The sequence below is a fragment of the Rhizophagus irregularis genome, chromosome 4, assembly GCF_026210795.1.
Source record: "Rhizophagus irregularis chromosome 4, complete sequence".
NCBI lineage: Eukaryota > Fungi > Glomeromycota > Glomeromycetes > Glomerales > Glomeraceae > Rhizophagus > Rhizophagus irregularis.
The window spans coordinates 1,604,182-1,630,795 of NC_089432.1; the positions used below are offsets into that span (position 1 = coordinate 1,604,182).

General features: G+C 26.7%; 6 protein-coding genes across 7 annotated transcripts; 4 read left to right on the forward strand and 2 right to left on the reverse strand.

Moving 5' to 3' along the window:
• Positions 1-2,027: 2,027 nt before the first annotated feature.
• OCT59_023727 (uncharacterized protein) lies at positions 2,028-4,398 on the forward strand (the record flags this gene model as incomplete). Its single annotated transcript, XM_066134914.1, has 4 exons — positions 2,028-2,186; positions 2,805-2,897; positions 2,985-3,438; positions 3,512-4,398. The coding sequence occupies 4 exons, from the start codon at positions 2,028-2,030 to the stop codon at positions 4,396-4,398; spliced, it is 1,593 nt and encodes a 530-aa protein (XP_065990993.1).
• A 1,925-nt stretch (positions 4,399-6,323) lies between these two features.
• On the forward strand, positions 6,324-7,775 carry OCT59_023728 (uncharacterized protein; the record flags this gene model as incomplete). Its single annotated transcript, XM_066134915.1, has 4 exons — positions 6,324-6,330; positions 6,396-6,533; positions 6,993-7,171; positions 7,386-7,775. 4 exons carry the CDS (start codon positions 6,324-6,326, stop codon positions 7,773-7,775), a joined length of 714 nt encoding a protein of 237 aa, XP_065990994.1.
• Positions 7,776-9,214: 1,439 nt separating this feature from the next.
• Positions 9,215-9,508, reverse strand: OCT59_023729 (uncharacterized protein; the record flags this gene model as incomplete). The annotated part of the gene is made up of 1 exon (XM_025327367.2): positions 9,215-9,508. The coding sequence occupies one exon, from the start codon at positions 9,506-9,508 to the stop codon at positions 9,215-9,217; it is 294 nt and encodes a 97-aa protein (XP_025171653.2).
• Positions 9,509-13,344: 3,836 nt separating this feature from the next.
• On the forward strand, positions 13,345-15,044 carry OCT59_023730 (uncharacterized protein; the record flags this gene model as incomplete). Its single annotated transcript, XM_025327368.1, has 4 exons — positions 13,345-13,357; positions 13,443-14,431; positions 14,531-14,747; positions 14,848-15,044. 4 exons carry the CDS (start codon positions 13,345-13,347, stop codon positions 15,042-15,044), a joined length of 1,416 nt encoding a protein of 471 aa, XP_025171654.1.
• A 4,163-nt stretch (positions 15,045-19,207) lies between these two features.
• OCT59_023731 (uncharacterized protein) lies at positions 19,208-21,985 on the forward strand (the record flags this gene model as incomplete). Of its 2 annotated transcripts, XM_025311429.2 has the most annotated exons (5): positions 19,208-19,307; positions 19,399-20,975; positions 21,055-21,489; positions 21,565-21,689; positions 21,769-21,985. In XM_025311429.2, 5 exons carry the CDS (start codon positions 19,208-19,210, stop codon positions 21,983-21,985), a joined length of 2,454 nt encoding a protein of 817 aa, XP_025171655.2. The 2 variants fall into 2 exon arrangements, with proteins under 2 accessions (XP_025171655.2, XP_065990995.1); XM_066134916.1 differs by lacking the exons at positions 19,208-19,307; positions 19,399-20,975 and having other exon boundaries at positions 21,007-21,489.
• Positions 21,986-26,291: 4,306 nt separating this feature from the next.
• Positions 26,292-26,614, reverse strand: OCT59_023732 (uncharacterized protein; the record flags this gene model as incomplete). The annotated part of the gene is made up of 2 exons (XM_066134918.1): positions 26,292-26,531; positions 26,612-26,614. 2 exons carry the CDS (start codon positions 26,612-26,614, stop codon positions 26,292-26,294), a joined length of 243 nt encoding a protein of 80 aa, XP_065990996.1.

A 26,614-nucleotide genomic window follows, 5' to 3' on the forward strand; every position in this document is an offset into this window, starting at 1 on the left:
GCCAATTTCATAAAACCTATTTTTCCAAAGCTCTATATTACAAATATTAATATCATTTTCAATCTGACAATAAAACCTTTTTTGATAGTTAGGTGCTGGTAAATACCATTTAACAAAGGCTAATTTATGGGTTTGTTTACTACTTGGAAGATTGACTTCATGTTCAAGGTAATACTGCACTTGTCCAGAAAACACATCAGCTACATTATTATCTTGAACAAATTTTGCAAGAATAAATGAATTCTTATAAAAACGAGGCGTATTTGCTGATCCAAAAATTTCAGCACCAATTCAGATACATCCATACTGATTAATGATTGGCCGAACAACAATTGGATGTCTGGATTGTAATCTGCTTTCTATTGAATCAGCTATAGTAACAAATTTTAAATTATACACATTATTGTAATAATCTACCAAAAGTTTATATATATTATTTGGCAGAATCACATCTTGTTTTCTTGGTGTCATTATCTCTCTGGGAAACTGTTCACTACCAGTTATTGTATCTTCAACTTCAAGGCTATAAATTAATCTAAATCGGTACAATTCATCCCATTCAAAATTATCATATGCTAATAAACTTCCTGTTGTTAGCCAGGATTTTACCAATTTTAATCCTTCAACTAATTTTGAATTATTTAATTGATTGGATATTAGGTCATCCAATCACCAATTTTGCATAATAATCCTCAATAATTCTGGTTCAATTTGGCGGTAAGAATTTGGAAATGATCCTTAATAATAAAATGAAATTAGTATATATTTAATCAATATGACCCAGTCACCAGTTCTTAATTATTTACCTAATAGTCCATTCATTCGTTCAAATGAATAACACCAAAATGAATATAAAGGATTATAGTCCTAACAGCATTCTGAAATGTAAAGGGAAAGATGAATATTTGGTGTAATCATTTCTGGTCTATAAATATTTTCGATTAACTGAGCAACCTTTAATAATCAGTTATGTGCTTCAGTTAATTTGCTTTCGTCAATAATGCGTAAAACCAGCAAGTAATATGCCCTAACAAAATTAGCCAAAATCTTCTGATCAGGATCGTTTAACAAATCCCACATCAATGGAGTCGCATAAATTAATATAAATGACCTCCATTGATCGGCTATAAATCCAGAGAATCCCTCTCCAGTTGATATTTTAGAAGGAATTCTTTCTAAATCAGCTGGGATTTTAATTTGTTTTGCACGAGATTCCATTATTTCTAGGTGAGATTTAGTAAGTTTCCCACTATCAATCCATATTTTTTTAACGATCCAGTGGGAAATTCCCAGAAATAAGCAGTACATCGGATTTACGATCAGATGCCTGATCAGATTATGATAGGTAATCTAAGCATTTCAGACCACCTTACATGGGTAGCCCTGACGTGCTGTTTCCTATCTTTTTTGGTTAGTTTATATTTCCAGAGGATGGCATTATGCCGATGCTCTTCTGGATCTCGCATTTTAAACCAATTGGGCATATCTTCAAATCCTGCACGCTTGTAACATCTGTGGCAACCAGCTAATGCTGATATATGGCCACATAACTTTTTTGCAGCTGGAATGTCATTGCTGCAACAAATTACAGCCAATCGAATTCTCTTTCCTGCTGGATTTATCTCTGTTTCTGGCAAATCAACTCCATCCCACAATTCCAATAATTCATTAACAATTGGCTGTAAATAATTGTTAATTTGATGTAATTTGACTTCATGGGGCCCTGGTAGTAATCCCAGAATAAAGATGCATGTCGTAAATAAAGAATTTTGACATGTCGAAAATGTCAAAAAAAAATAAACAATTCGTCAATGCAAATCAAAATGGTAAAAAGCCGAAATAAATTCGTCAAGTTGAAATTGGCAAAATTGTCGAAATAATGATTGGCTGCAGATCAACATTTTTTTGTGATGTAATGATGTGGCTGGCAAAATTGAATATAAATAAACACGTCATAAAATCAAAAAAAAAAATATTTTTCTTCTTGATTTCACACGAAATATTATCAAATATTTTTTTGTTTGAATATGTCGAAAACACCTTCTGCTATTCTCAATTCAAAGATTTGTGGAAAAAAAGCTTTTTTACCAGACGATATTATTGAAAATTCAGTTTTAACAGTGCTTTCACATATTTGGACAGTAACAAATAAAAAAATTGATTCGTGTGTTTTCGAACAAGATAAAGTGAGAATAATATTTAAGAAGAATGAAGATCGCACGTATATTTGACTTACAAGAGTTGTCATCAAGTTTTACGTTCATCAATAAGGTATAAGATTTCCTCGTTTTTGGACAACTTTGTCCACTTTTTTTCATTTTGGATAATTTTGTCCACTTTTTTATTAGGTTTGGACAATTTTGTCCACTTTTTATCGGGTTTGGTCACTTTTTACGGGTTTGGACAATTTTGTCCAATTTTTTTCATTTTTGGTCATTCATTTCTGTCCACTTTTTTTCATTTCCGGACAATTTTGTCCACTTTTTTGTCATGTTTGGTCACTTTTCTATGGGTTTGGACAATTTTGTCCACTTTTTTTCGTTCTTGGTCATTCATCTCTGTTCGCTTTTTTTTCATTTCTTGACAACTTTGTCCACTTTTTTATTGGGTTTGATCACTTTTTTACAGGTTTGGACAATTTTGTCCACTTTTTTTCGTTGTTGGACATTCATCTCTGTCCACTTTTTTTTTCATTTCTGGACAACTTTGTCCACTTTTTTTTTATTTTTGGACAATTTTGTCCATTTTTTCCTTGGTATTAGAACAATTACATTTTTTCTGAATAAAATATTTTATTTTTTTAGGATAGTTTGACTGAACTCGAGAATTACAAGAATCTATATGAATTATACAAAAGTAAATATGATTCAGTATTGAATAATAATGCTAAATTACAGGTAAATATAAATTATAAGAATGATGTTTGGTTTTTAATTTATAAAATTTATATCTTACTTTTTTTATTATTTAATTTCTGATAATAGAACGAATTGCAAAAGTACTTTAATCTTGAATTAGTAACGCCAGAAAATACGCGTCCAGTTAGTGTTGGTACAGCTGATACTATAATTTCAGATATGGATAAACCATTAAAACAATTGTTACAGTATTCAACACCTGAACATTTACCTGAATCCACAACATCAACTCCCTACTCAACATTATATCACGAAATTAATGACTCAGAACTTGCCCGTGCTCTGAACTGTGATTTAGCTTTAAATCACCTCACAACTCTTGATATACCATCAAAAATTTGGTCAAATCTAAATAATCGTTGCATTGAAAAATTTGGCAGCCAAAATTGCATAAAAAATAACGCTACCATTTCAAATATAACATGGGCCAAAACAACATTGTCAGGTTACCGCAACTGGAACATGATGCGAAATTATTATGATGATATTGATAAGTGGATAGTAAAAATTAATAACTTCTGTAAGTAAAATTTATCAAATAAAATTGTTCTTGATTACAAAATCTTATAATTATTCACATCTAAATTTTATAGGTTTTGTTGAAGATGAGGTTAATGATTCTCAGCCTATAAGTGAAGAATCAAGTAATCATGAAAGTACCAAATTAAAATCACCTTCGCAAGCACTACTAGCAAGTACCAAATTGAATCCACCTTCACAATCGCCACTAGCAGCTGATGAAAGTACCGAAGCTAATAAAAGTACCGAATTAAATCCACCTTCACAATCGCCACTGGCAGCTGATGAAAGTACCGAATCTAATGAAAGTACCAGATTGAATCTACCTCTATCAACAAAAGTACCAACAAAAAAGCTACCAGCAAAATCACAAGTAAAATCACCTACATTAAAGTCAGTAGAAAAAGTACCAAATGTGGAAGTGGCAGTAGTAGTAGAATCACCAACTTTCGAGCCATTAATCTCAGAAGTAGCAGATAAATCTCGAGTAATACATACATCAATATCAAAGGTATTAACAAAAAAATGTAAGTATGAGTGTGTTGAAGTTTCAGTTTCTTCAGAAGAGGATAGTGAAAGTGATCATGATGATAATGATGATGATAAAGCTATTGTAAATGAAGAGTTAAATTCTACTCAGATGCTTTTGTTTATTAAGGAAAGGAAACTATGTGAAATTTTGCTGGCAAATGATGAACATTTCGTTGCCTCAGAAAAATCAAAAACTACTGAAATATTTACTGCATTGGCTGAGTTATCAAAATTTGAAACAATTAAAGTAGTTGACAAGGAATCTGCTACTAAGAGGATAAATCAATGGAGGAATCAGGAAACGTATTGTGAAAAGCTGCTAATTGCGGCTGAATCTTTTAACTTATTGCATTTGGCGTCGTTGGTCCAAATTTATGATGATCTTACAAAGCTCAGTTCAGAATTAGAAGTTAAAAATGTAAAATCTTAGGTTATTTTATTCATGCGATCTATACTTAAAATTGGCAGAAAAGCCAAACAAAGAAATAGGCTGGGTTGTGATAGGTTACGTAGGTTATTTAATGAAGGAATAACAGCTGCGCAACTTGCGCAAGCAGGTTGTCGCAAATGTGATTTTTTTGTTACAAAAGAAAATTACGAAATATTTTTATCACAAATTCCTTCTTTATAAACTCACTAATCAATTACTTCGAGCATGTCAGTTGAACGTATATCAGAAATCATTGAGCCAAAACAAAAGTGAGTATAATTATTTTAAAGCATAATTAAATTATAAAATGTAAATGTAAAGTTATATGCATTAGAATATAAAATGCAAATTGCAATATTTTTTTTATAGCAATTAAAAAATAGTTTTATTTTGACAAATTTATCCAATAATATATATTATATGTACGCTATAACTTAGTAATTTTATTCAGAAAGTGGACAAAATTGTCCAAAAAGACATTATGCTACTGATAAATTAAGTAATTTTATAATAAGATCAATTTTATAATAGGCGACACGTTTAGGATTAGTAGTACAAAACGCATAATAATTAGAGTGGACAAATTTGTCCAAAAAGCAATTATACTATAATAAGATCGCGTTTAGGATTAGTAGTATAAAACGCATAATAATTAGAGTGGTCAAAATTGTCCAAAAAACCATTATGCTATAATAAGATCAATTTTATAGCATTTAGGATTAGTAGTACAAAACGCATAATAATTAGAGTGGTCAAAATTGTCCAAAAAGCCATTATGCTATAATAAGATCAATTTTATAGCATTTAGGATTAGTAGTACAAAACGCGTAATTAATAAGAGTGGACAAAATTGTCCAAAAAAAAGTTTTTGAAAACGCGCAAACTCTTTTTAATTTCTTTAATTTTTTCATTTCAGATATATATATTTTTTTCTTCTAGTCTCACACAAAATGGATTTGCCTTTCGAACTTAAGCTTCTCAAAAAAGGTAGACCAAAAGATGACGTATGGCAATATTATTTAGAAGGGGAATGTGATTCACAGGGACACGCAAGTGCTGTATACACTTATTGTAATATAAAATACAGCAGGGGTGAAACTTCTCTTCTTAAGGGTCACCTTGCTAACCACTGTATGAAAGCTCCAGGAAATGTTATACGAATGTATCAACGTAACTTTGAAGAAAATGCCAAAAAAAAAATGAAAATTAATGGCCAATTAACATTAAATGAATTTCATGATAAAGATCAGCCACTTCCAAAGGAAAATCTGATATAATCGATAAAGCGCTAATGAGATTTTTTATCTGTTGTGGTGTATCATTTCGAATAGTCAAATCACCATTTTTTCTGGATTTTCTTCAAGAATTAAATTCGGTATATAACCCTCCTTCTCGTGATATTTTGACAAATCGTTTATTTGAAGAAGAATTAGGATATGTTAATTCCAAGGTTTTAAGAGAATTGGAAGCCACAAAAAATTTAACCTTAGGTATTTAAAATTTTGTTTATTCTCATTTTTAATATACTTTTTTAATAAAATTTTTTTATTAGCTTTGGACGGGTGGTCCTCTCTGAATCACCTTTCAATATGGAATTTTACAATCTTGATGCCAACAAATAAAGAATATATTTATCAACTTTAGATTTATCTAGTAATTTCCATACAGGTGAATTCATCGCAGAAAAAATAGAAGATATTCTAATTCGTGTTGGTGCTGAAAAATTTTCCGCTATAGTAAGCGATAATGGTTCTAATGTGCGAAAAGCACGTGGAATTATTCAAAGCAAGCATCTATACATTGAAGATGTTCAGTATATTTCACATTGTGTAAACTTAATATCTTGCGATATTGTAAAACATCCGTTTGCTGAAAATCTACTAAAAAAAATCAATATATTGGCGAATTTTTTTCGAAACAATGCAATGGCAGGTATGAATTCCCAGATATTAACAATTTTTTTTTAGTTTAACTTACTCTAATTACTATTTAACTAGGAGTTAAGCTTTGTGAACTTATAAAATCAATGAATGTTAAAGGCGGTGGAATTGTCCCATTTTGCAAGACCAGATGGACTACAGCATTTCAAAGTATTTCAGATATTATAAGGCTAAAAGCTGTTCTCGAAGAAGTATGTAAAAAGTTACAATTTTAATTACTATTATATATATATCACTTATTCTTTAATCTTTATTACAGTTAGCTAGTAACTATTCAAACATTTTATCAAATGAAAAAATCAAACCAATTATTCGTTCATGGAACTTTTTCAATGACTTGAAGGTTCTCGCATTTATTTTAAAACCCCTTCGTGATACTATACTATTATTAGAAAGAAGTTCAGCTAACTTAAGTCTGTTATCTTGGAATGGCTTGTATCACGGCTTCCATGAAAAAATTACCAAGAACCTTCAATCAGGAATTCAAAAATCATTGTATTTCAATGATTAATAAAAGACTTGAAGAGTTTGATGATGACAATTATTTACTAGCATTTTTTTTACATCCTCGCTTTCGTTAGTATATTAATTATTTTAATTATTCAATTTTATTATAAAATATTTAAATAATACTAATTAAATATAATTAATTAGGCACTTGCTTAAAATATGGTGTTTGGCAAAGAATAGTGATAATTGCTGGAAAAGTAGCTAAAAACGCGGGAATGGACTTAGAATGCTCTCGCATACTTTGTTCACAACTTTTAATGTATAAAAATAATGAAACCAACCTTATTCTAATGGAATTGATGATCCAATCAAATGGTGGACAAGTATGGAACTAGAACCACCATATCTTCAATCACTCGCCTTACGATTATTTTCTATTTACCCAAACTCTGCATCATGCGAACGGGGTTTTCTATGTGTGGCTGGATATGTAATAAAAGATGGCTTCGGCTTGGAGTTGAACGTTTAGAGTCAATAGCAAAGATAATATCGTATTATCAATCAAATGCACATTCAGAATTCGGATTTTATGGAAAGGGTACGAAGAAAGAGTCAGTAAAATTAAGCGATAGTGAAATAAATACTATCGTTAATAATAGTTTAGCAGAACTAGAACCTGAAGAAGAAGACGATGATGAAGAGATCATCAAGGAAATACAAGTTCGAAGAACAACTGACAGACATCCTATTCCAAATAACCAAGTTGTAGTATTAATCGAAAATACTATAAATGTATTGCATCAAAACATTATTGATGGTTTGGATAAGGATTTTTTGGAAGATGATGATAATTTAATCGAGGATAATTTGAATAATGACGATAACGAAAACAATAATTGCGACAATGAAAATGATAAGGAAGAAACTGGAAGAGGGATTATAAACTATAATGTAGAAGATTTGGCAAAAGAATTTGTTGATAAATGACGATATATTTTTTTTTTTGGCAATTTTTTCTTATTTTGTAGGCAATTTTTTTTGGACAATTTTGTCCAAATTTCATACTTTGTAATTTTTTTTTGGACAGTTTTGTTCAAACTTCGTACTTTTTAGATTTTTTTTTCACATTATTTTGTCCAATCTTTATAATTTTTTAGCGATTTGTCTATTTTTTTTTTTACTTTTTTTTGGATAATTTTGTCCAAATTCCATACTTTGTAATTTTTTTTGGACAGTTTTGTTCAAACTTCGTACTTTTTAGATTTTTTTTTCACATTATTTTGTCCAATCTTTATAATTTTTTAGCGATTTGTCTATTTTTTTTTTTACTTTTTTTTTGGATAATTTTGTCCAAATTCCATACTTTGTAATTTTTTTTGGACAGTTTTGTTCAAACTTCGTACTTTTTAGATTTTTTTTTCACATTATTTTGTCCAATCTTTATAATTTTTTAGCGATTTGTCTATTTTTTTTTTTTACTTTTTTTTTGGACAATTTTGTCCAAATTTCGTACTTTGTAATTTTTTTTTGGACAGTTTTGTTCAAACTTCGTACTTTTTAGATTTTTTTTTCACATTATTTTGTCCAATCTTTATAATTTTTTAGCGATTTGTCTATTTTTTTTTACTTTTTTTTTGGACAATTTTGTTCACTTATGGATGATTTTGTCTATTTTTTTCACTAAATAAATAAGAATTTTTGCTTTAAATAAAACATTAACTAATTATTTTTATTTAAATTTACATATTCATTTATTTACAATATCAATTTTGAATACATCAGTTTTTCATTTTGACAATTTTGACAATTCGACAATTCTAAAAATTTCGACATGTCGAAATTAATTTCGTACAGTTTGTACATTTCGACAATTTCGTCAATTTGACAATTCTAAAAATTTTGACATGTCGAAATTAATTTCGTACAGTTTGTACATTTTGACAATTTCGTCAATTTGACAATTCTAAAAATTTCGACATGTCGAAATTAATTTCGTACAGTTTGTACATTTCAACAATTTCGTCAATTCGACAATTCTAAAAATTTCGACATGTCGAAATTAATTTCGTACAGTTTGTACATTTCGACAATTTCGTCAATTCGACAATTCTAAAAATTTCGACATGTCGAAATTAATTTCGTACAGTTTGTACATTTCGTCAATTTCATCAATTCGACATATCAAAATTATTTCGACAATTCTGACTATTTCGACATTTCAATAATTTCTACATGTTGAAATTATTTCGGCATTTCGGCATTTCGACAGATTTTAATTTCGACATTTTGGCTTTAACCTTTACCATTTCAGCTGGTAACTTTATTTGCACTATAAGAGACCTGTTTAATTTTTTCTAATCCTAATGTATTGAATAATTTATATAATTTTCTAGCTTTAAGGATTTTTTGACATAAATTCACATCTGTTATATCAGGTAAAAGCTGTTTGATTTCTTGATATACCATAGATGTTGCAGTTTTTTTTTAACTCCACTGGCAACAAGGTTGTTAATCCTTTCATCATATTTTTCTATAAAGTAGTACCAGTATAAAATTGCTTCTTGGCCAAGCTTATTAGCTTTCCTGAACATGCAAACTATATTTTGTGCAGTATTTGAAGATGGATCCTGTCCTTCTAAAGTTTGATCCAACATAGTTGTATGTGCAGGTGACGATAACTGTTGCTTCAAATATGCTTTTATGTCATACAGGAATTGCATCATTACACGTGACTTTTAACAAGAAAGAAATACAATATATCAAATAAAAAATGTTGCTAAAGCACAACTGATATATAAAAAATGCGAATACAAAGCTGTTTCAACACGGGAGATGTAAACTAATCTTGATATTTACCAATTAGCTATCAGTCATTATGATATTTTTTATTCAAGGATCATTATCCTCTGTTTTTACCAAACTGATTTTAAGATTTACATATAAAGGGATGCTGCAGAAATAAATATTTTTTTTATTAAGGAATCATATGTCGATTATGTCGATTTAAATTCTTTAATTTAGGCATATCAGTGGATTTGCGTAATCACATGTTAGCCGAATATAGTAAATTAATTAGAGAACGGGTTTTCCCTTTCTATAATAAATTTATTATAGTCAAATGACGCATGATTATGCAAATCCACCGATTTATTATAAATATTAAACTTATTCTTATTGCGAAGTAAAAATATTTTTTTTTTCATATTTAAAAAGAAGTCATGAAAAAAATATAGAATGTGGGGACCAAACATATGGAGAAAAATTTTCCTATGTGGCCATTAGCCTGGATGGTTCAATAGTAGCAATGTTTAATCCATGTGAGTTATAGTTATATATTATTGGATGATTAAACTAAATAATAGTCTAATAGTGGCACGTAGTGCCACATTAGACTATTATATAGTTTAAATCATCCAATAATAATATTATCAGTTTGACAGGACCATTCATGCAATTTTTATAATAAACTCCCATTACTATCCAATAATTTTATTATTATGCCAATACATAGTAATATGAGATAACTGACCTAAATAACAATTACGTAAAATCTGCATGAACTTATAAGGATAACTGATAATAATATATATATATGTATATATTATCATGTATTAATTTACTAATAATGAAATAATGCGTTTACTGATTAAAAAGATGATATATATATGTTGTGCCTCAGATCGATTCTTGCCTCAGCTGACAGCTGACGCACCTCAGATTAAAATCGTCACCTAACACGTCTCATTTGAATCGTATAAATTTAATCTACTATAAATAAACTTTTTTCTATTAATTAAATTGCCTTCATGTTATAAGTAAATATATTTGTCACAATAATGTACACATATTCTGAAATTTTTATACAATTTTAATTCCTATTAAATATACAATGCGAATATATTTGGAAAATTTGCATTTTAAATACATTTTTAAATGAAGATTTCAAAAGCAATCATGAATCCAATTGATCTAAAATTTTGGGATTGAATATTTGAAAATACAGCAAATAAGTTTTATTAATAATCAAATGTACATTAGATTAGAAAATTTAATGCTTAATTATAATCAATTTTTTATTGTAAAGTGAGGCGCGTCAGGTGGCGATTTTAATCTGAGGTGCGTCAGCTGTCAGCTGAGGCAAGAATCAATCTGAGGCACAACATATATATCCAATTAATCTATTAAAAAAAATGAGAATTAAGTTCCTCAAAATTTATTTTTTAGACGGTTCTTCTATATTAATCACAAAAGTGGTAACAAGTAAAGCGGCAACAAGTGAACAGGCAAAAATAAGTTTCAATAATATAAAAAAATTTTTTGATATAATGCCATCCAACATTCTTGGATGGTTTTTAACTGTTTCAGATTCTGAAAATAATATTGGCTTGATTACAATTTCTTGTATAACTGATGAAGACATAAATCCAAAACTAAAAATTCGGCATAGAAAACTAAATCGATATGCAGTAAAATTACTTGTCTATTATATTTCTATCAATATTTTTTAATTCTCAATTTTTTGTTTATTCCTTTTCCCTTATTTATTATCTTTTTTTGTATTTCCTTGTATTATTGTTTCTATAATCTCAGATACATTGTTAACAATATTAAACTACTGACTTGGAATTCTAGTAAAGGAATGATGAAGCTTTTCAAATTTTCATTTGATAATAATAATAGTATGGTGTGCACAGTCTAAAGCCACCACTTTTTTATTTTTTGGCCAAATTTATATAAAATCACGTGAGCAAATTTCATTGGTCAATATTTACTTATCATATATATATATAGGTGGGTTTGTAGAATAGAATACCAATTGTTTAGCCAGAATTAATAATAATTCTGGCTAAAATGATTTATAAATTCATATTATAGTGCAGAACCTCTATACTCAACTACTTATGTATAATAACAATTGATTGATTATAAATTCCTAAAAAAATTTTTTTTATATTTAATTAAAAAATTTAACCGATAATTTTTATAGCTTTAAAAATTATTGGTTATTTTTTTTCTAAATTAAATTTTGGCTGAGTTTTAGCTGTTTAAAAATCTGTAATTTAAATATATTGATTAAATTGAGACTAGGGATGGCAACGGTCGGTCATGGTCGGTCATCAGTCGGTCATAACCGGTCAAGAACCTTTGACCGACTGACTGACCGTTTGACCGACCGGTCTGACCAACCAGTTAACCGACCATTTGACCGACTGGTTAACCAATCCTGAAAACATTTGCAAAACGTAATTTAATTGAAATACTTAATAAAAAATGTTTTCACAACGTTTTCTATTAAAATAATTAAAAAAATGTTTGCGAAACATTTTTTTTATTAAATTACATTTCACAAACGTTTTCAGGATCGGTTAAACAGTTGGTCAAACGGTCAGTTAACCGGTCGGTCTGACCGGTCGGTCAAACGGTCGGTCAGAGGTCTTTGACCGACCGATATCGGTCACGGTCATGACCAGTCATAACCGGTTAATGACTGTGATTATTGCCATCCCTAATTGAGACTAGTTTAAATTTTTGTATTACAGGTTTTTTTAGCCATATTTAATGTACAGATTTTTTTTTTAATATGCTAAGAAGAAAAAAAATTTTAAAACTGCAAAAAAAGATTTAATAAATAAGGTTGTTTAAATATAGGTTAATTTAGTGTTATAGATGATAATTATATACCATCAAGTGAATATTTAAAAGACAGTTCAGATGAATTTATAAATGAAAAAATTCAAAAACTAAGTAATTTTACTTTAATTTGGTCAAAAAATACATATAATAAAATACAAATCTCATTGATTCATCAGTTTATAATGAAATACAATAAATAAATATATTATATAAATTTTAATATCTAAAATCCTAATTTCTGATTGGTTAATATATGTATCACGTGATGCTTACATAATCTGAAAAATTGAGACTTTTTTTTTTATTTTATAAATCAATTCCTTTTAATAAATAGAGTTTAATTTTTTTATAAAATTAAAATCCAATCATAAAATCAAATTTTATTCAATTTTTTTTAAGTTCCTATTATAGAGGTTCTGCACCATATCAGAAAGAATCTGTTATTTTATTATATTTAAAATTATGATACCTATTAAATTTTTTCTATATTCATTAAGAATAATAAACATATATTTAATTTGTTTTTTTTTAAAAAAATAAAGTTTAAAGATAAATAATTCTCATTCAGTTATTTAAACAAAAATATTTTTATATTAATTCTTAATTTAGGCCAGTTTATAAATTTTGGCCTGCATCATATTAATATTAAACTGGCCAAATTCCTTCAAATTTATTCAAAACATAGTAAAATAACCAAAATTAAAACTTATATATCTTATGCTACAGTAATTCAATTTGAAAAAACTCTCTGTTACATAAAAGTATACTGTTTAAACTACAATATTACAGAAAGTTTTTTTAAAAAATATTGATTAAATTTTTTATTCTATTCATTTGAAATCACATAATAAAAAGTGGTGGCTTTAAACTGTGTGCACCATACTAATACGAATAATGATAGTGATACTTCAATATACAAATAATGTCTTGGCGAGGTTGTTAGTTTTTTAAAAAATACTAAAAACTCTTCAAATTGTGCAACGCTCGTCTGCACGAATTGTATAAAAATACAAAAGATAGGGATTAAATTAAATGAATTAAATGTACATGATGAAAGTGGTTATATATTACCTGAAAATTTATATAAAGAATTGGAAAGCTTTGAGGATTCAAGACGCAATTGGAAATATCTTTTGAAATCTAGATTTAGAGAATTTTTAATGGTTGACATAAGCGATTACAAGCATATACAATGTATTGAAATATACAATATTAATACTTCACAATTAGTAAATGTTTTTTACAGACATTGTAGAGAAAAGGATTTTATAATTTCAAGAAACAATGAACCCGGAATTTTTGCAATATCAACTGATTCAAGATTATTTGCTTATTCTTATGGAGACAACATTATTACAACTTATTTAATGGAACGTGAACTTGAGGTTGTTTCAAAAAAATTTGACAACATTTATAAAATTAAATTTTTAGAATTTATCGAAAAAGATAAAAAATTATTCATTATTGAAGAAGATAAAGAACATGATGAGAAATTTCATACTTGGATTATATCAGGATGTTTAAATGATTATCTTTCTATTTCTAAAGATGATATTGGTTTATCAGATGAGCATTATAATACTTTGACAAAGGCAAATGAAAAAGTAATTTTTTATAATAAAGTTGATGAGAAACAGTTTAGGATTGTATCTATAAAAGGGACAACTTTTGGAGAAAGTGACCCCGTGACTGATGAGCATGAATATCAATCATGTGATCTAGAACCATGGAATATTAATGCAAAGACTATTCACGGTAGATTTCTTAATAATGACAGAAGGTTTCTTCTATTAATCGGTCAAAATAGTATTAAATTATGGAAATCTAAATCCATAAATTTTATGAATTTTGATAATTTTAAAAATTTCAAAAATTCGAATCTTGTCTATATTTTAATAAGTGATAAAATCAAACCAGAAATTAAAACTAAATTCCTAATTGAAGATGATATGACTACTGTAATAATTCATGCATGCAAATCACTTGTTTATCTCTATAATCGTAAGCATGTAAGAAGTATCAAAAAACATCAAAAGTTTGTTAGTGGAATAACAAATATTATTAAAGATTTTATCAGAAAATATCCTGACAATTGAAAACTTATGGAGATTCAATATCCTTTAATGTCATATCTAATTTATTCCCGTTCATTTTCTTTAATTAAATATGTTCTGTTTGAAAATACTGAAAAGTTACACAGACCACAAAGTAAATATGATTCTTATCCTTATTACAGTTACTTGAAATTATATGAGTATTTTAAATTGAATGATGAAGATTTGAAATCAGTTAATGATTTAGAATTAGCTTTAGAATTCTGTGAAGGTTTGCATTTTAATTTCTTACTACTCATTTTATTACTACTTGTTTTATTGTTATAGTATATAGTAATTTATGGGCTTTATTTAAACGATTTTATTTATAGATCAAGATACTGTTATATTAGCATATTTATTAGAATATTATATTGAAAATTCTATGACTCATATTGGTTGGATGATTAATGTTACAAAAATTCTTCCGAAATTACCCGGTCCCTATGAAAAAAAATCATCCAATTTTTGTACAATATTTGTTCAAGTCCGTGTGGAAATTGTTCAATTATTGCAGATTTTTGGATAAAAATAGCTATGAAGTTTTTCAAAGCATATTAAAAGTATGCAATTTTTGTACAACTTAAATTTAGGATATAGAAAATGTTCAATTTTTGTGTGATCTTTATACAACTTAAATTTAGGATACAGAAAACATTCAATTTTTGTACAATAAAAATTGTGATTATTGTACAACTTGAAAATAGACTTAAATTTAGGATATGGAAAGCAATTTTTGGGTAATCCTACTATACTACTTTCCATCTTACCTGTATGGTTACATTTGACCACTTTTAGGGTCAAATAGACCACTTTTAACCATTACAAATAGATTTTCCTAAGTAAAGTGATTTATGCAGTAAGGTTACACAAAATTCAACTGCATATTTGCTTATAAACGGGTATCTTCCGTACCCATTGGTGAAATTTTTGTATCATCTTGTAACTAAAAAGAAGTCAAAAACTTTTTATTAGGTTACACAATTAGTTCTGACTGGAATTATAATTTGGCCAGAATTATGCGGTAAAAATCAACTCTTAAAATAATATATTTTGATCACGTGGTCTGATCGTCAAAATAAATATGACAACGTGAAATGTTTTTGTTTATGTTTTTTTAACCTTTTAACTTTTCTTCAACTTTCTTTTAAAATATCAGGTAAGAAAAACTTGTGTTCTTTATCTTTTTATTTTCCTAACTTTTTACATTTTAATGTTACTAACTTGCTTTCTTCACTAACTTCATACTTTTTTTTATTACTAACACTAATAATTTACTTTTTAACACTACTAATTTGCTTTCTTCACTAACTTCATACTTTTTTATTACTAACACTAATAATTTACTTTTTAACACTACTAATTTGCTTTCTTCACTAACTTCATACTTTTTTATTTAATACTAATAATTTACTTACACTAATAATTTACTTTCTTCTTTGGTACTACTAATTTACTTTCATGTTACTAACATACTTTATTTTATTTTATTTTCTTACAAATTTTTATATTTATGATTATATCAAATTTAGTATTTTATTTATGAAATATTGTGTATATTTTTTATATTTTAAGTCAATAAAAATTCATAATTTCACTTTATAAATTGCCTGTTATTACTGTAAAATTTAACCTATAATTTTTAAAATATGGCCTAAAATTTGGCTCAAAAATCACACAATAATTGTATAAATTCAGCTCAAAAATAGGATAATTATTGAATGAATTACCATGCAATAATTGTGTGATTTATTGCAATTTTTAGCACAATTATTGTATGGTCAAATATACAGAAATCGTAGTGAATTTAATTGAATGATTTTTCGACAAAAATCACACAGACTTTTTTCATAGGGGGTATATTTATTAAATAATAATTTTTGTTGCTTTTTGTTTATCAATTACATTTTCCTTTACTAAATTGTTTTTATTTTATATAGCTAATTACACGGAGTTATTATATTATAAACCTTGTTTTGGAGGAATAAGTTACAATTTTCCAAATAAAAGATTTAAAGAGTTGTCAGTCAGTGAATATAATTTAAAAGTATATATACCACTTACTCGGCTCAAAACAACAGAATCTTTAACCTTTTCAGAATACAAGAAAATAGGGTAAATATTATTTAAATATCTCAATTTATTAAATCTATCACTGACACATTTTTTAAAAAAATATAGAGATGAGGAATTACATAATATTTATATGGTTCCGTTTCCAAATTTTACAACTTACAACACAAAAAACTTCTCTAAATGTTATGTTAGTTTTTTTTTTGAAAAATTTTTCCTTACTTTGATTGTCTTATTCAATTATATCCTCAGATTGTAGCATCAATAATTAATAATTTTCTACCCGCTCGTACTTGTTTGTGAATTATTAATCGTATATTATATCATGCTGTAATACTTTACTATATATAAACTTTTTTTGATTCACCCATATCACGTTCTATGTTTTACGAAGAAAAAAAATCCTAATTAAAAATGAAACCACTGATAAGAAACGGTTACTTTGTTAGTCTATTTGGTTTTATTGTGATTGCACAAGAAATTGTTTCTGGAATCATGCGTTAAATCTTTTAAGAAAAATAATTCCGAATGCCATTTTAATAAATACCTAGGTAGATATCACGTTCAATAATTTGGCTGTATAATGCTAATAACCACAAAATAAATGTCTGGATAATGACGTAACAAACTGAATGTAATAAAATTCGATAGATAAATATTGGTTAAAACAACAAATATAAAAATAATTTAAGAATTAATTTTTTATTATTATTTAATGAAAATAATTTGAAATTTATGATACTTTGAGGCTAAGACTATAGTCGATACTGAGACAATTTTGAAGGGAATAATAGAAACCTATAAAAAATCTCTGAAAAAAATATATTCTTATGATTTATCGCAGGCGCAGTAAATTATAAATCAAAAAAGTGTAAGCCTAGAATAATTTGATTAATTCATGCCATCCTCCTAACGTATTCTGGTTTCAGGTTTTCCTTAGTATTTAATTCATTTTTGTTATTTAGTAGTATGCCTTCAATAGTACTGATCTATTTATTCCAATATCTACTGTTGTAGCTTTACCCGTTAATGTTTAGTAATACTTCTGAATTTTTACCTCACGGTATTCTTAGTTGTTCATCATTAGTTAATTACATTTACGTTGTTAGTTGAAACTTTACCACTATTTAAATGAAATTGACGAAGAGAGATTTCACCCAATCGATTATTTCCAGAAAACTGTTATGAGAAATTAATTGAATAATCATTATGAGGAATTAATAGATTATTTCCAGAATAATTATAGTGTTAATAGCGATGTATTCGCATTTCAGATTGCTAACATCTCTAATAATATTATAGGTCATAACGTCATATTGTGAATAATATTCTGATTTCTACTTACTGTGCAGATTGAATTATTCGTTCTCATTTTCAAATAAGTTTGTTAATATTTTTGTCTTAAAAAGATCATTTGAATGAAATCAGTCACGTGGCGGTAAAATTATAAGATAGTTATGGCAATTATTTATTTGTACTTTAAAATAAAATAAAATTATACACACTATTTAAGTTTAAATTCATTATTATCGATTTGAGATATGAATGGCAATTAAATTAAATGCAATGATTTATTTATCGATTTTAAATTTTCATATCGGGAATTTCAATGAAAGTCGATTTTTTATGCAAACCCTGGAAGACGGGATCGCCACGAAATTTTGCATCACATGTATGGAAAAAACGTGCCACCGGGTCTATCATTAAGGTCCAGTGATTTGCCAAAATTATAGAGCTAGGCTTAATAAAAGATATTATTGTGATACCATGAAAATTTTGTTCGACAAGTTCGACAATAAGCAGATTTAGTATTCCTCAGCAAAATTTTTTGATATGCTTTTTCTTTTTTTTTCATTTTCATTAAGGATATTATTCTCTTTTGGATTTTATATGTATTATTGTGACATCTTTTCTGTTTTCAAATATAAATTTCAAATCTTTTAACGTATGTGGTATATACAATACCTCTTCGTTTTGCAAAATTTGTAAGATTTGTAAATTTTTTATAATGTAACTAATTTAACTAAACATATTTCTTTTAATAATTAAAGTCTAATTTTTGATATCATGGAATAATAAAATTTTACTTTAGAATCGGAACATGATCGGCCTATCGGCCGATCATTTATCCGATCAAGCCTAAAATTATAAAAATGATTAATAATTGAAAAATTATATAAATTTGATTAGGATTATAAGCACACGACATAAATAACTAAGGTTTATTTGTAAAAGAAATTTAATAAACTCGAAGAAAAAAAAATAATAAATTTTAAAATTAATTTCTTATTTATTTTCATCTGGATAAAAGTGATATTACGAAAATAAAATTCGTTATTTAAGCTATATGGATCGCTATGTACATTAAAATTAATTTTAAGATGAAAACTGATTTTACATTTTTGGCTGCAAAGATCAGGGATGTTGCATCTTCAAACGCAAACAAATATTTTTGGTGTTACTTAAATGTTAATAATTTTTAACTAAATTAATTTTTGTAAACAGTAGAATTTGGATCTACATATGCAATTTGCGATTCTAAGATTACTTTTATATACATTAGACGTATCAAAATAAAAATATTTTTTTTTTCATATTTTGATATAAGAAAAAGAAATCATGACAAGAGATATAGAATGTGGTGACCAAACATATGGAGAAAAAATTTCCTATGTGGCCATTAGCCCGGATGGTTCGATGGTAGCAACGTTTAATCCATGTGAGTTATTAATATTTATCCAATTTTTTCTATTTAAAAAAAAAAAAAAAAAAAAAAAAAAGGACCAAATTCCTCTAAACTTATTTTTCAGATAGCTCTTCTATATTGATCACGAAAGTAGTGACAAGTGAAACAGTGACAAAAATACAATTCGATAGAAAAAAATTTTTTGATAAGGTTTCACCCAATATTCTTGGATGGTCTTTAGCAGTTTCGGATATCATTGACGCTGAAAATAATATTGGCTTGATTGCAATTTCTTGTATGACTGATGAAGACATGAATCCAAAACTTAAAATTCTGCTTAGAAAACTAAATCGACGTATAAAAAAATTATTTTTCTATTCTCTTGCTATCAGTCTCCTTTTAGTTCTCACTTTTTGGTTTCTTCCTTTACCCTTGGGTGTTCTCTTTTGCTGCGTTTCCGCGTATTATTGTTTCTGTTATGTCAGATATGTTACTGATATTCGACAACTAACTTGGAATTCTAGCAAAGGAATGATAAAGCTTTTCAAATTTTCATTTAACAATATCAACAATAATGCTGCTAATAATGTTATGACTAATAGTTATATTGCTTCAATATATAAGTATTGTCTTGGTGGAGTTGTTAGCTTTTTAAAAAATTCTAATAATTCTTCAAATTATGCAACACTTGTCTGCATGAATTGTATAAAAATTCAAACCATAGATATTAAATTAAATAAATTAAATATAAATATTATTACACGTGAAGAAAGTGACTGTATATTACCCGGGAATTTATATAAAGAATTAGAAAGCATCAATGATGCAAAACATAATTGGATATATCTTTTAAAATCTAGTAGATACCAAGAATTTTTAATGGTTGTAACAAATGAATATCAACAAACACAAAATATTGAAATATATAATGTTAATACTTCACAGTTAGTGAATGTTTACCACAGACTTTATGGTGATGAAGACTTTTTAGTTTCAAATAATAGTAAACCTGGAATTTTTGCAATATCAACTGATTCAAGATTATTTGCTTATTCTTATGGAAATAATATTATTACAATTTATTTAATGGAAAGTGGCCTTGAAGTCGTTTCAAAAAAATTTAACAATATCCATAAAATTAAATTTTTAGAATTTATTGTTAAAGATAGAAAACTATTCATTATTGAAGAAGATAAAGAAAATGATGTGAAATTTCATATTTGGCTTATATCAGGATGTCTAAATGATTATTTTCCTATTTCTAGAGATGATCTTAATTTATCAGATAATGATATTTCTACTTTATTAAAATATGATGGTTACTATCATATTTTAACAAAAGCAAATGGAAAAATAGTTACTCTTAAGAAAGATAATGAGGATCAATTTAGAGTACTATCGGACATATTTACAAAGTCGGTCATCTTTAAAGAAAATGACAGTGTGATTGATGAATTTAAATATGATTATTCACATGATAATTTAGAACCATGGAATAATAGTGCAGGATCTATTCAATCTATTCGTGGTAAATTTCTTAACAATGATAAGAGTTTACTTTATTTAATCGGCTGGAAATCTAAGTCACAAACTTTTAAAGACTTTGAGGATTTTAAGAGTTTTGAAAATTCGAATCTTGTTTATATTTTAATAAGCGACAGCATCAAACCACTCAATAAAATTTGGCCCAATTTATTATTGGTTGAGAAAAATATTACTACCTCCCAGTTACATGAATTTAAATGATAAAGATTTTAGTCCATTTCTTCGAATTAATAAGAAAAATAAAAGTGCATTTTTTAATGTTTCAGTGGTGGAAGCAGTTATTACTTCAAGATGGGAACAAACAAAAAATTATTGGATGATACCTTTATTAGTATATAGTACATTTTTGGCTTTATTTGCATATCTTCCTCCATTTTTCTTAGATGGTAATTATGAATTAGGTGGTGGCATTGACATTATAAATATGATTAATATGGGAATATTTTATTATGCTGGGTTATATTTATTAATTGCTGAATTTATGCAAATGAAGAAGTATAAGACCGAGTATTTTATATTATTTAACATATTTGATTTGTGCAGTATCTTGTTAGGTATTATTGTTTTTACTTTAACAATTGTAAAGTCATTTGATGAAACTAATAGAATCAATGGTGAAGGGATTGTTATTTTAACGACAGTAACTACTCTAATACTTTGGATTGAAATGGTATGATTTACAGTATATTCTTTAAGTTGCTTTAATTACAATAGTTCATATATTAATTTGATATTATTTTTTAAGCTTTTTTGGCTACATTTATTTTCAAAAATAGCAATATACATATATATATTCGGTAATATTTTGAGAAAGATTATACCGTTTTTTGCATTTATGTTTATTTTAACAATTGGAGTTGGACATTCAATGTAATTTTGTTTCTCTGTTTGTATTATTATATCTAACTTATTAGAAGAATTAACTCTTTTTACGTACAATTATAAATAGGCTTATATTTTTTGGATATCCATCACTTCTTAATTTAAATCCAACGGCTTCAAATTTCACATTGAATAATGAGACTGGAAATTTTACTTTTACGGGAGAAAGTCCAAATAATCCTTTTGATACAATATGGGATGCGATACTTTCTGCATACTATTGGAATGCAATTTATTTGAGTCCTTACAATTATTGGCCATTAAAATTATTTTCTTCCCTATAAAAAATAAATATCCGGAAAATGTCTACGAAAATGTCTGGAAATTGTCCAGATTAAATCTGGCATGTCCAGAAATTGTCCGGAAAATGTCTATTTTTTGCTACAAATTTGATACCTAAAATTTTGACATATCCAGACTTTATCCAGAATATATCCAGAATTTGTTCAGTATAAAATTTTGGACAAATTCTGGACAGATAAACCTGGACAAATTCTGGACATAGTAAAAATTTAGATAATTTGAACTGGACAAATTCTCCAAAAAAAAATAAATTAATTTTGTAAAAAAATGCAAAAAGCACAAGACTGACATTCATAACCTTCTTTGTCATACTAATTAAATTTGCTGAGCAGGCAAAAATACTATGATATATAACTTTAGGTTAAAAGCAATTATAATGATGGTCACCTGTTAATCATCTTTTTGTGCCAAATTTTATGAAAAAATATTTTGGGTCAATTTCTGGACAAATTCTGGACAAAATGAGTATCCGGAAACAAGTGTGTTTTCGGAATAATTTCCAGACATAGCACCTGGCATTTTCTGGACATTTTCTGGACAATTATTTAGACAAATTTTCTGGACAATTTCTGGACACTTATTTTTTGCTTGTTTTGCAAATATTATTTTGGTTCTTGTTTTATTAAACATGATAATTGCATTGATGAAGTAAGTGGTATGATTTATTTTCATTAACATGATATTTATTCATATTTTAATCTTTTGAATTTTACTTAGTGATATATTTAATAATAAAGCTAAAGAAGATGGTAAACTTGGATTATTAATGTACAGAGTAGAACTTATTAATGATTATGAAAGATTAATGATCCTTTCTTTAGTGCATCGTTAAATAATAAATCACCATATATTTGTTTTTATCAGAATCCTGATTTAATAAAAAAAATGGATTACAAAATCTCAGGAACTTAAAGATATAAAATTATATTCATGGTATAATGAGAATGTTGATAAGAAAGAGATAACTTTGATAATGAAAATGATACTATTAATCTTTGATATGCATTAATAACTGGTGATAAAAACCAAAATTCAGCTTCTACTAGCTTATCAATACCTGATCATATGACACTCTGGTTCTAGTTTTTTTATTATTTTTACTTTAGTTATTTACATTATATTTATTATTATATTTATTTTGATGTATTTATTATTATTATTATTATTTTTTTGATAGTATTAAGCATATTCACTTATTGAATATTATGAAATCATGTATTTTTGTAAGCTAATTGAATAATATATGTATCATATGTCATTTAATAAAAAAGATTTTCTTCATTGATCTTTTCATTATTAAATATAAATAAATTATTAAATTTTTGTTTTTATATAATTACAATTATAATTAATTTATAAACTTTTAAGTATATTGATAATATTTAGAATACACATAATAAATAATGATTAGAAATAAAAAAAAATTCAGATAATTAAATCCATTTAAATATTTTATTTGTGTTCATATGATTGTTTTATAAAAAGAAATTTGGAAGAGTTTTGATGATATGTTTAGGCATAGAAAAGATGTTAGACAAAAGATGATCTAGATTGATCCTTACCATATTTCATTTTCCAAGGACCATCTTTCCAAACTGCTTTAAAAGTAGTTCCAAATATTCATTTTGCTAAATATTCAACATTTTCAAATTTATAATATTACTCTATAATTTGTTTCACATTTTTAGCTTTTAATTGTGCTTTTTGAATAAATTGATTAACGTCATGTTCCAATTTCAAGTTATTGCCTCACATTGAAGAGTTTAGAATGCCCTGTCAGGGACTAAGGCAACTTGTTTCCTTAAAAAGAACTGAAAAACCTAAAATATTATTTAAATTTGATAAATTTGTAATTTAAGAGATTTTATAATTCCCATACAAAATTAAATTGTTTATTAAAGAGAAATAAAGATGGATTCATTACTAAAAAAATTTGTAAAAAATTAAATTGTTTATTAAAGAGAAATAAAGATAGATTCATTCCTAAAAAAAATTCGTAAATTGTAAAGTTAAATTAAATGTTGTTACATTTATAGGAAAGAAAATATCCTTGGTGAATATAACCCAAAATACGTCAGATTTTATTATCGAATAATTATATTTTTTTCCATTGGATGAAACATTGCAAATTTTATTTTGATGGTAATTTATTTTGAAGCAAGATTTCCAGTATTGCATTAAATATGGTTAGAAAAACAAGTAAAAACAGGTGGACTATTAAATTATGTGTCATTTGTGTAAAAAAGAGAACTTAGGAAACTTCAATGACTTTTCTGATAAATTTTGAAATTTTTTGAAAAAAATCTTAAAGGAATCTTTACAGATTTTTTATTGTTAAGGTATTTTTACCAAAAAATATTATTGAAATAAAAATAAATTATTATTACCTTTGAATTAAAAAGTGTAAGAAAATATAGTAGCAATATTAAATTAAATATCAAGTTTACATAATTACATAAAGATCATCTTTCAAAGATGAAGCAACTCAACACAACCATGTATTGTGCTAGAATTACTCATTGTCTAATGAATTTGAACATAACAGAGGAGAGGATAATCCCACCAAGAACTCTGTATTCACAGTAAACCTACACTTACCAATCTAATGAGATCATATCTGAATTTGTTATTGAACTCCAACAAATTTCTTGAAGGAATCTAATAAGAATAATAAAAAAAAATATATGAGATCCTAGGCAATATTATTAACAACATCAGGATATTAGAGATCCAAAACATTGCTAATAACAATCAAAGTAAGCATAAAGTTCACACTCAGTGACTTAGAGGTCATCTTTCAGAGAGAGAACAACTCAACACACCCGTGCATTGTGCTAGAATCACTCTTTGTCTAATGAATTTGAACATAACAGAGGAGAGGATAATCCCACCAAGAACTCTGTATTCACAGTAAACTTACACTTACCAGTCTAATGAAAGTCCAAAAAAAATACCATATCATTTTATAAAAAAATCTATTAAATCTAATTAATTAATATAAATGTATCTTTATATCCAAAGTAAAGTTAAAATGATATGGTGATAGAGAATATTTTGTTGTTTCAATATTTATTTCTTTTATATATATTTAAAAATGTTTTTTTTTGTATTAAAGTTCTCTTGTTTATAGAGGGAGATTTTTCATAAAAACTATTAATATTATTTTCTATAATGTTTGTATTATAAGTGTATTGCAAATAAAGAAGAAAAATGAGCTTTTGTAAAAATTATAGGTCAAAAAGTGTTGGTGGCTTTTTATAATAAATATGGTAAGAAAAAAAAGTTGGTCTTTTTAAACATAAAAAAGAGTAAAAAAAGTAAAAAAAAAGTAAAAAGTAAAAAAATAGTCTATTTATTTAATTTATTTTGTTGATCTTTTACGTAAATGTAATCAATAATAATAATTAGCCACTCGGAATTTGAAACAGTCGCGTTATAATAATAACATAGACGCGTTTTATCACATAGGTCACATAGGTCAAATGATCAAAATGATCTACCATATTCATCGGAAAATGAGCAACCCGAAAATAAGCAACATGGGCGGAATTATGGCATTTGTGGCCCGCGTTACTAAATCTTGGCCTGCATCACGTGCAAAAGTTGTTGCTTATTTTTGGATGAATACGGTATTTGATCTATTTATCTAACAGCGATCGATTTATTTTTTTTCATTTAATGATTCTTTTAAATATTTACATTTTGTTTAATATTGGTAGTCATCTGTTAATAGATTAGACATTTCGTGGTACACTGCTCGATATATGTCGATAATTTATTTATTTTATAGTTGTGAGATAAAGTCGATATAGTCTGGATTATCCTATATAAAAAATAAACTTGAATTATTTAATAGGGATAGCTTGCTTACAACATAGTAATAACAGATGTAGAAAAACATTTAGGTAAAGATGGGAAAAAGATAAAATTATACATTTCTTCATTTTAATATTTTATAATCGCGCTTTTTGTTATTTTCAGAAAAACTGCGTGGAACTTTTATTTATTAAAAAAAAAAATTAACATGTTTTATTAATATGTTGGATCAGATTAGTATTATTTGCTCTTTCTAACCCACTATAATAAGTTAATCATAAACGTCCATGAGGACTTCGAACAAGATCAATAAAAAGTAGATTTTCTTTTCTTTTTTCCATCATAATAATAAATATTATTAGTAAATATCACTCCACACAGTTATTTAATAAAAATTCTTACAGATTTTCTTTATTCAAAATAAAAGAAAAAGAAAAGATAAAAGTTCTAAAAAATTTCACGCTATGAAAATTATAACGAAATAGGTAAAATTAACATAATTTGAAATACTTCAAATTCTTCTACAAAACATAATTCTTCAGTTTCTCTAATTTGTTTTTCATAAGAACTTTTTTTACATGAAAATCCAAATCCATTTTCAATACTATGGCATAAATACAGATCAAAATTACCAAATGATGGACCGACGTAATAACTATTATATACAGCATTCTTTTCATCCACTACATGACTCAGAATATTATTATTATTCTTAAAACAGAATATAAAATTATCTTTAGTAATACCATAACCGTTGGATTTCCATTCATAACCTCCAAAAATTTCGTTACCAT